This window comes from Oreochromis niloticus, linkage group LG7 (genome assembly GCF_001858045.2).
Source record: "Oreochromis niloticus isolate F11D_XX linkage group LG7, O_niloticus_UMD_NMBU, whole genome shotgun sequence".
NCBI lineage: Eukaryota > Metazoa > Chordata > Actinopteri > Cichliformes > Cichlidae > Oreochromis > Oreochromis niloticus.
Genome location: NC_031972.2, coordinates 1,970,753 through 1,985,613, shown reverse-complemented (window position 1 = coordinate 1,985,613; position 14,861 = coordinate 1,970,753). Strand labels below are relative to the sequence as shown.

The 14,861-nt window shown below is 47.5% G+C and overlaps 2 protein-coding genes across 2 annotated transcripts in view; both read left to right on the top strand.

Annotated features, from left to right (window-relative positions):
- The window catches only part of LOC100694382 (tryptophan 5-hydroxylase 2), an 11,522-nt gene extending 2,763 nt beyond the window's left edge, over window positions 1-8,759 (top strand). The window contains exons 3-12 of the mRNA XM_005470210.4: window positions 1,638-1,772; window positions 1,858-2,041; window positions 3,767-3,867; window positions 5,242-5,309; window positions 5,394-5,590; window positions 5,848-5,983; window positions 6,137-6,263; window positions 6,970-7,065; window positions 7,191-7,324; window positions 7,441-8,759. Coding sequence (XP_005470267.1) covers window positions 1,638-1,772; window positions 1,858-2,041; window positions 3,767-3,867; window positions 5,242-5,309; window positions 5,394-5,590; window positions 5,848-5,983; window positions 6,137-6,263; window positions 6,970-7,065; window positions 7,191-7,324; window positions 7,441-7,615 — 1,353 coding nt within the window. The 3' untranslated portion in view covers window positions 7,616-8,759. The remainder of the gene's footprint in view (window positions 1-1,637; window positions 1,773-1,857; window positions 2,042-3,766; window positions 3,868-5,241; window positions 5,310-5,393; window positions 5,591-5,847; window positions 5,984-6,136; window positions 6,264-6,969; window positions 7,066-7,190; window positions 7,325-7,440) is intronic.
- A 3,918-nt stretch (window positions 8,760-12,677) lies between these two features.
- Window positions 12,678-14,279, top strand: LOC109202790 (tryptophan 5-hydroxylase 2-like). Its single transcript, XM_019360959.2, has 2 exons — window positions 12,678-12,844; window positions 12,961-14,279. Exons 1-2 carry the CDS (start codon window positions 12,741-12,743, stop codon window positions 13,133-13,135), a joined length of 279 nt encoding a protein of 92 aa, XP_019216504.1. The 5' UTR covers window positions 12,678-12,740; the 3' UTR covers window positions 13,136-14,279.
- The last annotated feature ends 582 nt before the right edge of the window (window positions 14,280-14,861 follow it).

Genomic DNA, 14,861 nt, shown 5'->3' with positions numbered 1-14,861 from the left:
CCAAAAAAAAAATCTACAAGAACACATGAATGTGACATGAATTAATGTTACCAAGTTCTTTCTGTGATACTCTTTATTTACATTCACTTTAATTGATTTATTCCTTTTATTTCTGTTTTTATCGCTGCACCGTTTTCTCTGTTAACATCTTTTTCTAATAACAGGAAATCTGTCAAGCAGACAAATGCAGATCCAAAGTGCAGAAAAACAAATGCAAATAAAATTTACACCCTAGCATGAAACGATTAGCCTAAAATGATGTTTAATAATCTTTCTGGACTGTGTTGAAGCAATATTTCTTTATTTTCTCTGGCCCAACATGAACGACCTGCAGTCAGGCTGACGGCTCTGTGTTGTTTACATCACACGTGAAATATTCCCTTCATGCAGCTTTGCAGGCAGCGTTTTCCTGCCAGTCGGCTTGCAGGGATCAATGTTCGTCCACAAAAGACAAAAACCGTCCGCAATGCAGACACTGAAGAAGAGCGAAAGGTAAAGTCCAGGCTCAGCATGAGGTAAAGAGTACACTCAGAGTACTCAGAGTACTCAGAGTTGTCTATCCGTGCTCGCTGTGGCGCCTTTGCCTTCAGAGTTCTGGGTAAGCGGCGTGTCGTGCGTGTCGTCGGTTGCTAGGCTGCGGGCTGTTTGTCTGAGCATCCGTCAACAGCTCCACATCTTTATTTCATGACGCTAACAGCTGTCAGAGGAAGCTGCTTCACGCCACCGCCACCGTGTGTTTGAACAGCAGCTCTGGGGAAATTCGCTGCCGTCGGCATCAGATAACAGCTTCACACCTTTATGAGGCCGGCCTATCAGAGGGAGCGATCACACTGATGGCGTTACTGAGAGGAAGTCACCCAACCAGAAACAGAACCGTGCTTTAGTTTGTGCAGCGAAAACAAAAGCACGCAGGTAAAAAGGTTTAGGGTGGAGAAAAGGCTCCATCAGCTGATGAAGGTCAGGTGACCTGCAGACACACAGGTACAGTTTAAATTCACTCACAGCAGCAGAAGCACCTCAGCCTGACTCCTGGTCAAACACTGCCCCTGCTGGTGGCAGTCTGAGCTAAATCTGCACAGGACACGGACAACTCATCCTCCTCTGTCACTCCGACCTTTTGCATGTTCCCTTCACTGCATCCATGAACCTCCTCTGAGCTCTGAGCTCTTCTCCTCCTGCTCCACCCTTCACCTTTCCTTCTCTGCACACGCTCAGACCATCTCAGCCTCTCTGAGTCTGAGCGGTCCCCCTGATAACAGGATTCTGTCCACACTGCTCACTCGCAACGAACATCCGAGCATCTCCACATCTCCAAACCTTCACAGCAGCTTTCACCTCCATCTTTAAACCTTTCCTTTCACCCCTGGCACTCTTTCTCCACCCACTCCACCCTGCCTGCACACTCCTCTTGAACCTGGAGCTGCTGCTTCCTGTACCGTTGGACTGAGAGCTGACTCACTGTTGCCCCCTCAGGTGCAGAGTAGCATTAACATCCACAGTTGTAGTGCCTTCAAGTGGGAGGGCCCAAATGAGACCTCCATCGCAGAGTCAGAGAGCTGATTGGTCGATGCTTCTAAACACTTCATTATGTCACAATAACCCCACGTTCTTCATCATGTTTGTGTTGCTGCTGTCAGTCGAGGCGTCCGTCCTTCTGTCCCATCAATGAGAAGCCGGACAAAGAGGGCGCCGAGGATTCTGGGAAAACGGCGGTGGTGTTTTCTCTGAAGAACGAGGTCGGCTGTCTGGTCAAAGCTCTCAGACTGTTTCAGGTCAGGAAGCCCTCAAAAACAGATCACACCTGAACCTCTGCCCCGCCTCCACCTTCACCCTCTCTCTCCTCACGTCCTCCCGCAGGAGAAGCACGTGAACCTGAACCACATCGAGTCTCGGATGTCGAAGCGAGTTCCTAACGAGGTGGAGATCTTTGCAGACTGCAGCTGCAGCAAGAAAGAATTCAACGAGCTGCTGGAGCACCTCAAAGACCACGTGAACATCGTGTCCTTCAATACGCCAGCACATGTGTGGTGTGTCGAAGCAGGTATGAGCACGCTCAGACGCACACACCTGGATTTCTGGGTGCTTTCTGTTTTTGTCTTTACAGCTACTGCTTTAGTTTTAGTCGACTAAATGTGATGTGATTACAGCCAATGTAATCTGAAATTAATTTAGTGACTCAAATCTAAAATGTAAAAGTTTGTCGTGTTTTGAGAGGTGAGTGTTTCTCCACGCTGTTTACAAAGACTGCATCTCTTCTTCTCTTCCTCTTCTGTTGCGTTTTCATGGGAGTGGGCTGAATTGCCCCTCCCTCGCTGATTATCAGGAGCAGATCAAACGCTGCACAAGGAGGTCACTTGTGATTGGATCACTTCACACTCACCCCGCCATTTCTGTAGTACCTGATTAGTTCATCTTGTTTTGACTAAAAGAGTGGCCAGTTTCTAGATACGTGCATAAAACGCCAAAGGTGGAGGAAAAGAGAAGTTGTAGGTGTTCGCATGCCGTGGAGCAACATTTATGGGATCACACCTGTTTTATTGCTGGAGAAGGCGTCCACTTCACCAAAGAAACAAAAACAGAAAGGAAAGAGACAATGCCATCGACATCTAAACAAAATACATTGTCTTCCTCCGCAGCTCAAGTTCATCTCCTGAGCTGAAGTCAGGGAGCTAACACATGAAAACATGCATAAACTAGCCCATTTATTCCTGATATTGTCACATTTTGCCAGTTAGTGTCCTAAAAATCACACTTTTCCTATGATAAACAGTTTTGACATTCTCACATTGTATGACAGCAGCTCACACAGGCTAACCAACGCTAACAAAGCAGCTAACACAAGCTAAAAGCAGCAAAAACTGCAGCTAACAGAGGGTAACAATAGCTAAAAAGGCTAACAAACAGTAACAGCAGCTAGCAAACACTATTAAAAACTAACAGAGACTAAGAGCAGCTAACAGAGGCTAACAGAGCAGCTAACACGAGCTAAAAGCAGCTAAAACTGCAGCTAACAGAGGCTAAGAATAGCTAAAAAGGCTAACAAACACTAACAGCAGGTAGCGGACACTATCAACAACTAACAGAGGCTAAGAGCAGCTAAAATAGCAGCGCTTACCAACAGCAAAGTTCAGGATATCCTCAACAGCTCAGCTCAGTATCGCTGTCAACAGTCAGAAGTGAGCCTGTTTTAATCGACTTCGTATCAGATTCCTTTAAGAAAGTTTTACAGCCTCTTCAAGACTAAATGAAGGCGGAGCTTCTCACCAAGCATTGACCTCTGAGGTAAACAGTGGACTGGTACAGTAAAAACTGGCCAGATCCTGTCTGAAATGACTCACTACAGATGAATGTTGGACGGAGTTTTTGAGGAGACTCAGGGGTAAAACTTTTTTAAAAAAGGAATATTGCAAAGTATTTAATCAACTGTATCCATGTTTTATTTCCTAATTTATTGCTAATTGTCGATATTATTCAAATAGTGAATAGAAAAATGGTTTGATACACAAACAGTCGTAGAACATGCTGGCCACCGTGGACAGTACGGTCTAAATGTAATATTTTCTCTTTGCTGAGTAAAATGTTTGTCCTACAGCAGCCACCATAGCTAGGATTATATGAGGGCCAAGAAAACAGAACTCAGCTGACTCAGTCTGCAATCGACTGATATACACACTGTAAAATGAAAAGCATGAATGTAAAAGTTTGACTGACAGGCAAAGCGTTGTGAGTGTTTGAGCGTTGTGAGGCTTCTCTGTGTTCTCCTCAGATGAAGACGAGGTTCCCTGGTTTCCCATGAAGATCTCTGAGTTGGATCAGTGCTCTCACAGAGTGCTGATGTACGGGTCCGAGCTGGACGCCGACCATCCCGTGAGTCGTTTCAGTTCAACTTTATTTATAAAGAACAGCTCACAGACGCCTGCAGCGTGAGTTCATCTTACGGTGCGTTCACACCAAATGCGATAGACGCGACCAAAAAGCGCCAGACGCCCCTAGCTGGTGGCGTGCACATTTGCACCTCGAAGCGCGTCCAAAGCGAATTGGTCGCGCTTTAAAATATGCAATTTTCACGCGCGTGAAGCGGAAATGTGGGAGGAAGTAGTGCCAGACGGTATGTTTGCCAGATGGCAGCTGTTGATCTAGCGTTTGAAGAGAGTGTCTCCCTTCTCTATTCACTGTGGAGAGCAGAGCAGCGGCGTAAAGGACGCGTTACACATTAGTCATTACAAAAATTTATTTGAAATAATATTAAGATGCTCAAACAGAAAAACATTAAACATAAATATATAAAATATAACTTTTTACAGAGAGACAGGAATAAAAAGGACCCAGCTTAGAGTGGAAGAGCCTCAGGGAGAAGGAGGAGAAAAACAAGAACATTGTCTCTGCCCTGGAGAGCTGCTGCCTCATCAGAAAACTACTGATTGCTAGAATGAATGGCTTTGGCTGGACCTGCCCCTTTGAACTAGGTCAGAGCATCACGTCACCAGGCTCCTGATTGGTTGTTGCAGAGCGACTTGACGCTTGAGTTGAGATTTTTCCAACTCGAGCGGTAGACGCGATAAGCGCGGATGCGTCAGTCGCGCTACTTGGTTGCCTGAATCAGGCAGAAAAGCGTTTTCGCAACGCAAATCTGCTTCTGAAGTTTCGCGTGACCCCCAGTCGTGCTCCTCCATTGACTCTACATGTAAACATGAAGCTCTGGTCGCGTCTATCGCGTTCGGTGTGAACGCACCCTTACACTCGAGACAAAGAGGGGGGCAGAGTGCAGTGTTTAGGGCCTTTGTGTGCAGGTCAGGGTGTTAAGTTTCTCCTTCAGGCCTTCAGGCTCATCTCCTTGTGCACCTCTGGACCTCCTCCAGCTGTTTTCATTCAAGAGGAAACTTTAACTGAGCCTGCAGCTGTCCAGCCTGTAGGTCAGGAAGTGAGACCTGCAGAGTGAGTTCCTCACCACAAGTTGAGGTGCTGAGTTCAATGTGCTGCTCATCTGCCCCCTCACGTGGAAGAGGCGGGGATTTTTACAGACACCTGCTCGCTCTTCAATCTACACGCAACAAATTCGTCTTTGGGGCTTCGACACGCTGGAGGAGGTCTAACTGACGTGTCAGATCTCAGCCTTTCTTGGCGGGACGTACGAACGGCAGCAAAGCCCCAAGCAGCCCAGAGGTGCACGCGAAGGTAGCAGAAAGCCGGGCATGATGGGATATCTGTACTCTGACTGTGTGTCCACTTCCTTCCTGTCAGGGGTTTAAAGATAATGTTTATCGCCAGCGCAGGAAGTACTTTGTGGAAGTGGCCATGAATTATAAGTTGTAAGTATGTTCGTCCGTGTCCTTGTGTTTTCTCGTGTTTCACCTCTCAAGTGTTTCACGTCTCATGTGCCCTTCCCCCCACAGTGGGCAGCCCATCCCTCGTATCGAGTACACGGAGGAGGAGGTGAGGACGTGGGGCGTGGTGTTCAGAGAGCTGACCAAACTGTACCCGACTCACGCCTGCAAAGAGTACCTGAAGAACCTACCGCTGCTCACTAAGCACTGTGGCTACAGAGAGGACAACATCCCGCAGCTGGAGGACGTCTCACTCTTCCTCAGAGGTACGTCTCTCTGAACACGTTGGGTCCAGGTAAGCCGCTCACCTGAGTCCTGGTAAGCCGCTCACCTGGACTCAGGTGACCCATGAGTCATATTACAGATTCCAGAAGTTCTGCTGAAACATGAAGCGCTGTTGGTGACTGCCCCGCCTCTTTGATGACATAATCCCTGCGCGGTGACGTTTGTTGACGGATGAAAACGTGCCAGAGCTGAACAGGGTGATGACCTCACTTCCTGTGTGACTTCCTGTGTTTTTCAGAGCGCTCTGGCTTCACCGTTCGCCCGGTGGCGGGTTATCTGTCTCCCAGAGACTTCCTGGCTGGTTTGGCCTACAGAGTCTTCAACTGCACTCAGTACGTCCGGCACAGCACCGACCCGCTCTACACCCCCGAGCCGTGAGTACCTCCACCTCACATCCACCTTTCATCCATCTCTAGTTTGATAAGTTTAATGATCTCCAGCTCAGCATCACGCAGACAAAAAGGTGAAAAATACTCTCTGTAAATTCACTAGTTGTAGTGACACTTCTTTCCTCCACCTCCTCTCAGAGATACGTGTCACGAGCTGCTGGGTCACGTCCCCCTGCTGGCTGATCCAAAGTTCGCCCAGTTTTCTCAGGAGATCGGTCTGGCCTCGTTGGGAGCGTCTGACGAGGACGTTCAGAAACTCGCCACAGTGAGTTTCATCGTCATGGTAATGCTGCAGAGGGTTCAAATCCAGCTGTGGGAGGTTTACAGAAGACTTAGGATCAAAGAAATGGAAATAAATCAGTAAAATTATAAATAAATCTCTCTTTAAGAGTAATGGTACTAAAAATAGCAGCTGTATGACATTAAATATTTTATACCCTATTACATGTTAATTATATTATTTAGAAAATAATTTTTGCATGTTTTATTTGAGAACGATGAGAGTCTTATTCTCATCTTATTTAATGATGAAGTGTCAGCTGATGGTGGCGCTAGAAAAACATGTTTCATCACCAACATGTTTTAACTTTACAGCATCACTTTAAAGTGGATCTGTTCTGTTAGAGTAACAGAGTAAAAGTACTCAGTTACTTTGAAGCCCTCTAACTCAGTACAAAACAGAATCAACAATGCAAAGACATGCGCTCTAAAGACTCAGTTTCACACAGTTTTTATAGTCATACATCTCCATGACATCACAGAGATGGGACAGAAGCCCCACCCAGCTGCTGCTCAGAGCTTCTGTTTGTGAGGGTTAGCGAGGTTACACCCCCTGTGGTGCAAACTGGTATCACATGAAAGCACAGGCCATCTGAACTTCAGCTGATGTCTCTAACACAGAGGTTTGGACATGATTCCATAGAAACCATTTTTAAAGAGATCAATCAGTGATGGAGCCTCCTGTGTTTCAGTGTTATTTCTTCACCATCGAGTTCGGACTGTGCAAACAGGACGGTCAGCTGAGAGCTTATGGAGCCGGTTTACTGTCGTCTATTGGAGAGCTGAGGGTAACACACACACAACGCACACACACACACAACGCACACACACACACACAACGCACACACACACACATGCATGCACGCACACACAGATGGTGGAAGTGATGTTTGTCTCCTGATGTTTTTCCCAGCATGCCCTGTCTGAAAAGGCATGTGTGAAGATGTTTGACCCGAAGACGACCTGTAACCAGGAGTGTCTCATCACCACCTTCCAGGAGGTTTACTTCGTGTCGGAGAGCTTCGAGGAGGCCAAGGAGAAGATGAGGTAAGCAGCGAGTAGTCCCTGAATGTATCGTGAGTGTTTTAAAGTCTGAACAGGAACTAAACTCCTGCCTGGACCGAGCCCGCCGTGACTTCCTGTGCGTGCTTCCTTTTCCACAGAGAGTTTGCAAAGACAATAAAGCGCCCGTTCTCTGTGTACTACAACCCGTACACTCAGAGCGTCGACCTGCTCAAAGACACCCGCAGCATCGAGGACGTGGTGCAGGACCTGCGCAGCGACCTCACCACCGTCTGCGACGCCTTGGAGAAGATGAACACCTACATGGGCATCTGAAGCTGGGGATGCACCACCAAGCTTCTGCAGAACATCAGCCGCCATCACGCATCCATCTACGCCTCTGAGTCCAATGTAGCAACCACAGGAAGTTATCAGCTCTCATACCGGCTCATAGTCTGTATCACAGCACTACGAATCCATCAATGACGACTTACTGATCAGCTCAAAGGTTACCGAGACCCTGCCCAAGCAGCTGCAGGTGTTTCCTCATGAAGGCAGATCCAGGACGAGGCCCGCTCCCTGTAAGGCTCCCCACGCCGATCCAAAGCTGCGTTCACACGAACCACAGAGCAAAGTTTCACCTCGCTGCGTGCAGCATTCACGTCCCCCCGTCGCTCCATTTGACCACCTGCAAAGAGTCAAAGGCCTGTTTTTGGCACTTTCAAACCATTTAAGTTCATCTGAATCCCGTCTCGTTCGCTGCATTTCCGGCTGAACCGCTGCAAAGCATGGCAGCGGTTAGCTCAATACGATCAACTCATCAGAGCAGCAGGTCATGAGTAAGAAGGATGTCCAATAAGACCCTCGCACGTTGACTCACCTCTTTCAAAACCCCCTTCAGCCGACCCGCAGTCCATTGTAAAAATTAACTTTCTGTAATTTTTCACCTCAAAGACCTGTTTCTCCTTTACATTGGCGCCAAACTGCACAGGCTACCATGGCACTTACTCAGCTGTGTGATGGATCCACAGTTCAGCTCAAAGTGAACAAGAAGAGAAATCGTGCGACTCCCGCCTCATTCACACTGCGATTCCTCTGGCGTCCGTCTGAGCTCTCGCCATACTTCCTGTCAGCAGGATCGAGTGAATACATTGTTTATTGCATCAAAGCGCATTCGCCTCTCTTCGTGTTGCGTTGTTTTCGATGTCATGGCGTGAAAGCTTCCCTTCGTGTTTGGTGTGAACGCTCCATCTGAAGGTCCTCCCCTCTGATGAGCTTTGAGCATCGAGGTCACGTGACTATAGAGCATCAATGAGTCATGTGATCTGACTGAGGAGGGGAAGAGTTTGTGTGATCTGTGGACTGAACAGGCGGCGCTCTCAGCCTTTGCTGACTGGCCGTGGCTGACTGAACTTCCTGTGCTGCTGTGTTGTTTCTGTACACACCTGTAAATGATGAACCATTAAAGCTCCCGAGTGTCGCAGGTCTCTGTGTCTTCATTTTTACTTGCAGCCCGCCTGCACCAGCAAAGGGCGTCCGACAGGTGGGGCTACCTGTGGTTTTAGTCCAAGGTCACAGTCTGCTGAAGTCCTCTGACACCCACCCTCATCATGGTACAAACTCAGTGTGTCCTCCAGATATTTGTGGGTGGTGGTTTGTTTTTGGCTGACTTATGGTTATAGTTTCGGGCCCTTCCTGAACAGCTGGGGGGTTTAGGGTTTTAGAGAGAGGTTTGACTTTTAACCGAGACTCGGAGTCGTTCCATCAGAGTCGGCTTTTCAGTGAGTTTGTGTCAGTGGGACGTGATCCTGTTTTCAGGCTTCATGGCCCCACACCCAGCTTTAACCCAGGTTTGAATCTGCAGCTCATAGAAAGGAGAAATGTCCTCTTTCTCTTTTAACCTTGTTCAAACGTAAAGGCACAGCTTTTTCTTAAAGTCTGGAAAAACTCTTTCCTAATTGGATCAGGCTGATGTACCACTGTACTGAAGGAAGGATTAGGACCCAGAGTGCAGGACGAAGGAGACGAGATGTGGAAGCACTTCAACTTTGTTACTGGGAACTTATGAAGAAGAGAATAAACATGAAACTAAGGTTAGACAGCAGGAATATGAGGAACGACACAACAAAGGATGCAGACAAACAAAGGGTTTAAATTCACAAGAGGGAATGGGCAAAGTGGAGACACCTGGGGAACACAGGTGAACTGAATCTGACTAATAAAACGGGGGAAGCAGAACTGCACATGACACAAAGAACTATCAAAATAAAACAGGAACTAACTGAACAGGTGACAGATTCAATACCAACAGAAAGGTAAACCAAGACGGAGGACTAAACACAGATAAGATATAAAGTAAATGTACACAACCTTCTACTAAAGACTGGGTGATGGTTACACTGAGAAAGAAAGTACATGAGTTAATAATAAAGGGGAGGGGCTCACAGAGTGCAGGTGCTAAGGTGAGTACAAGGTACGACCTGTAACGAGTGACCCAAAGAGCTGAGACGGCGACGACATGTCTGCAACATATGGCGGCGCGCGAAAAGGCTTGTGCACAGCGCCAAAAGTTAAGGCCGAGTTTTTAAAAGTGATGAAGAGCAGGCAAAACGTGTGAGGTCCTACAGCAGCAGCATTTCAATTTAAAGACGTAGCCTGGAACACATCCAGCTGAAACGCATCAGAACCAACACAATAAAACTTTTACTGTCAGTGACATGGCTAAAAGAACCTGACGCAGGTGTTTACTTCCTGATCGGTTAGATTCTCTAATGAGCCTAGAAATCCCTCCCTGGATCTTCGGACTAATAATTCCTACTTAGTAATTTTCCTTCTTTTACCGAGTCACCTCCTTTCAGCTTCTGCAGCGTCACGGTTTAAACTGGGACGTTTCCTTTAACCGAACCCCTTCCACACAGTTTGGTCTTGTCAAAGAGGTGAAAGGATTTTAAAGAGGTAGATGTGACTCATAAACACATAAAAGTAAAGCACCAACCCTCCGAAGGATCATTTACAAAGAACAGAAACTAAAGACATGTTTTTGTTGGTAAAATAAAGAATTCAGGTTGTTGACTTTTAGTTTCAGTGGACTGTGATGGCAGACTGAAACATTCACGGTGTGTCACAGTCAGGCTACGGCACAGAAACACCTCCGGGCAGTTATTTGGGTTCATGTTTGAGCCCCAAACTTTATTTTAGCTTGCAGTCTGGTCCTGTTACCTCTATCGTGTAAACATGTGCGTGGACTGACCCACAGGCACGACGTGCTCCTCAGCTTCCTGACACTCTGCTGCCACCACGCTGTGGCTTTCCCTCTTTATCGAAAGCAATACTCGACTGTGAGCTTCTTCAACTGTGAGATGAGCGCCACGTGCTGTAGAGTCATCCAGCCCGCTGCACCTCCTACAAAACACCTTGTGTAGATGAGTTGGTGAAATCAGAACTAGTTTATTTTAAGGAAATGATTTCTTTACTCTCTCATAAACACAGGCTGGTAATAACGAGGCTGAAGAGTGTGCAGGAAGCTGCATCTGGTCAGCAGGAAAAAATAAACGTGGAAGAGTTGGCTGGATTTGCTGCAGTGATGACGTGAGGTTACAGCCTCGTGCAATAAAGAGCATTTATGTTGTATCACAATAAGAGCTGATCACTTAGTTTCACTAACCCGTCGGCGCTACAGCAGCCGTTTGTCCTGAAACAACCATAATCTCCACATTTTCCACAGTTTGACTTTTTTCTCAAAAAGACCAACAATAATTTTTTTTTCTTCACCAATGGCTGTCAGTTAATACCTGTCCATTAGGTCATGAGATTTGAAGATGGCGCCAGCAGTATGCATGGCGACACGTCAGTCAACTCTGCTAGCTTTGCTTTGGCTTTCGCTAGCCTTATCCTTTTCTATTTTATCCCAAAATGCCCTCGCTCTGCATGTGTACAATCGCCAGTTACTCTTAGAAATCAAAGCATCGTATGACCTGGCTCTTAAACAAACGGAGACAGGAGATGATTATAGGCCTCCTCCACCACTTTTTGAGCCCTATATTCCGGTTTATCTGTGCCAACACTCCTACACCACTTCCTGGAAGAAGCGCACGAGGAAACGAGGAAAGCGGGCTGGTACACTCATCAAAGTCCGAGCTCTTCTCCGTGCTTCTCGTGGAACTACTGGACCAGCAGAGTGCATCTTTAGATGGATCCTGCCTGTTGTCCCTGGAGCTCCCACGACACTTGATCCCCCGCTCTCAGCTTTCTATTTCCCTAAGCGGCCTCGGACCCGTGGATGCGGTGTGGACCACAGAAATCTTCGCACACTTAACCGAGCTGGAACATCTGATGTTAGGATCTACACACTCCAAATGGCTTTAGTAAATGTAAGATCATTAGCAAACAAGACGTTTGTATTAAATGACTTCCTAAAGTCACAACAGTTGGACTTTGTTTCTGACAGAAACATGGCTTCAACCTGGTGAGTCTGTAGCTTTTTCGGAACTGGTTCCTCCTAATTTCTCATTCTTCAGTCTCCCTCGGCCCTCTGGTGGGGGGGGAGGCTTAGCCACCGTGTTCAACGCTCATTTTCATTGCCATCAAACATTACAGCACGACTCATTTTCTAGTTTTGAACTCCAGCTGTTTGAGTTACACCTGAACTCTGCTGCGCCTTTGCTGTGTGCCCTCCTATACCATCCTCCCAAGTTTAATAAGGATTTTATCAAAGAGTTTTCAGGTTTTATGGCTGGAATTGTTCTTAATTTCGACAGTTTTTTAATCCTTGGTGATTTTAACATCCATGTCTGCTGTGACTCTAAACCTTTGGTCAAGGACTTTTTAAATATTATTGACTCTTTTAACTTGACCCAGTGGGTTGCCGGACCCACGCATGAAAAAGGTCACACACTGGACTTGGTGCTCTCCCATGGGCTGGATGTGTGCATCACAGAAATATCTGAGTTGCGCGTCTCCGATCATCTTCCTGTGTTGTTCACCCGACATGACTACAGACGCGCCGAAAGGAGATGGAAAAAGGACAGATTGCACGTTTCCCTACAGATTTTAAGGACTCGTCTTTCTGCTTACCAAGATGCTGTAAAAACTGCAAAGACAAAGTTTGTCTCAAACTTAGTGTCAGTAAACAGTCACAGGCCTCAGGTATTTTTTAATGTCCTTAATCGCTTTCTTAGTTCACGTGATAATGCTGGAGTCATTTCTTCACCAAGTATGTGCGATGATTTTTTAGCATTTTTTAATGACAAGATTCTATCCATTAGGGCTCTTGTCTCGTCGTCTGCTGCCTCAGACGAGGGGTCAGGGTAACACACACACAACGCACACACACACACAACGCACACACACACACACAACGCACACACACACACATGCATGCACGCACACACAGATGGTGGAAGTGATGTTTGTCTCCTGATGTTTTTCCCAGCATGCCCTGTCTGAAAAGGCATGTGTGAAGATGTTTGACCCGAAGACGACCTGTAACCAGGAGTGTCTCATCACCACCTTCCAGGAGGTTTACTTCGTGTCGGAGAGCTTCGAGGAGGCCAAGGAGAAGATGAGGTAAGCAGCGAGTAGTCCCTGAATGTATCGTGAGTGTTTTAAAGTCTGAACAGGAACTAAACTCCTGCCTGGACCGAGCCCGCCGTGACTTCCTGTGCGTGCTTCCTTTTCCACAGAGAGTTTGCAAAGACAATAAAGCGCCCGTTCTCTGTGTACTACAACCCGTACACTCAGAGCGTCGACCTGCTCAAAGACACCCGCAGCATCGAGGACGTGGTGCAGGACCTGCGCAGCGACCTCACCACCGTCTGCGACGCCTTGGAGAAGATGAACACCTACATGGGCATCTGAAGCTGGGGATGCACCACCAAGCTTCTGCAGAACATCAGCCGCCATCACGCATCCATCTACGCCTCTGAGTCCAATGTAGCAACCACAGGAAGTTATCAGCTCTCATACCGGCTCATAGTCTGTATCACAGCACTACGAATCCATCAATGACGACTTACTGATCAGCTCAAAGGTTACCGAGACCCTGCCCAAGCAGCTGCAGGTGTTTCCTCATGAAGGCAGATCCAGGACGAGGCCCGCTCCCTGTAAGGCTCCCCACGCCGATCCAAAGCTGCGTTCACACGAACCACAGAGCAAAGTTTCACCTCGCTGCGTGCAGCATTCACGTCCCCCCGTCGCTCCATTTGACCACCTGCAAAGAGTCAAAGGCCTGTTTTTGGCACTTTCAAACCATTTAAGTTCATCTGAATCCCGTCTCGTTCGCTGCATTTCCGGCTGAACCGCTGCAAAGCATGGCAGCGGTTAGCTCAATACGATCAACTCATCAGAGCAGCAGGTCATGAGTAAGAAGGATGTCCAATAAGACCCTCGCACGTTGACTCACCTCTTTCAAAACCCCCTTCAGCCGACCCGCAGTCCATTGTAAAAATTAACTTTCTGTAATTTTTCACCTCAAAGACCTGTTTCTCCTTTACGTTGGCGCCAAACTGCACAGGCTACCATGGCACTTACTCAGCTGTGTGATGGATCCACAGTTCAGCTCAAAGTGAACAAGAAGAGAAATCGTGCGACTCCCGCCTCATTCACACTGCGATTCCTCTGGCGTCCGTCTGAGCTCTCGCCATACTTCCTGTCAGCAGGATCGAGTGAATACATTGTTTATTGCATCAAAGCGCATTCGCCTCTCTTCGTGTTGCGTCGTTTTCGATGTCATGGCGTGAAAGCTTCCCTTCGTGTTTGGTGTGAACGCTCCATCTGAAGGTCCTCCCCTCTGATGAGCTTTGAGCATCGAGGTCACGTGACTATAGAGCATCAATGAGTCATGTGATCTGACTGAGGAGGGGAAGAGTTTGTGTGATCTGTGGACTGAACAGGCGGCGCTCTCAGCCTTTGCTGACTGGCCGTGGCTGACTGAACTTCCTGTGCTGCTGTGTTGTTTCTGTACACACCTGTAAATGATGAACCATTAAAGCTCCCGAGTGTCGCAGGTCTCTGTGTCTTCATTTTTACTTGCAGCCCGCCTGCACCAGCAAAGGGCGTCCGACAGGTGGGGCTACCTGTGGTTTTAGTCCAAGGTCACAGTCTGCTGAAGTCCTCTGACACCCACCCTCATCATGGTACAAACTCAGTGTGTCCTCCAGATATTTGTGGGTGGTGGTTTGTTTTTGGCTGACTTATGGTTATAGTTTCGGGCCCTTCCTGAACAGCTGGGGGGTTTAGGGTTTTAGAGAGAGGTTTGACTTTTAACCGAGACTCGGAGTCGTTCCATCAGAGTCGGCTTTTCAGTGAGTTTGTGTCAGTGGGACGTGATCCTGTTTTCAGGCTTCATGGCCCCACACCCAGCTTTAACCCAGGTTTGAATCTGCAGCTCATAGAAAGGAGAAATGTCCTCTTTCTCTTTTAACCTTGTTCAAACGTAAAGGCACAGCTTTTTCTTAAAGTCTGGAAAAACTCTTTCCTAATTGGATCAGGCTGATGTACCACTGTACTGAAGGAAGGATTAGGACCCAGAGTGCAGGACGAAGGAGACGAGATGTGGAAGCACTTCAACTTTGTTACTGGGAAC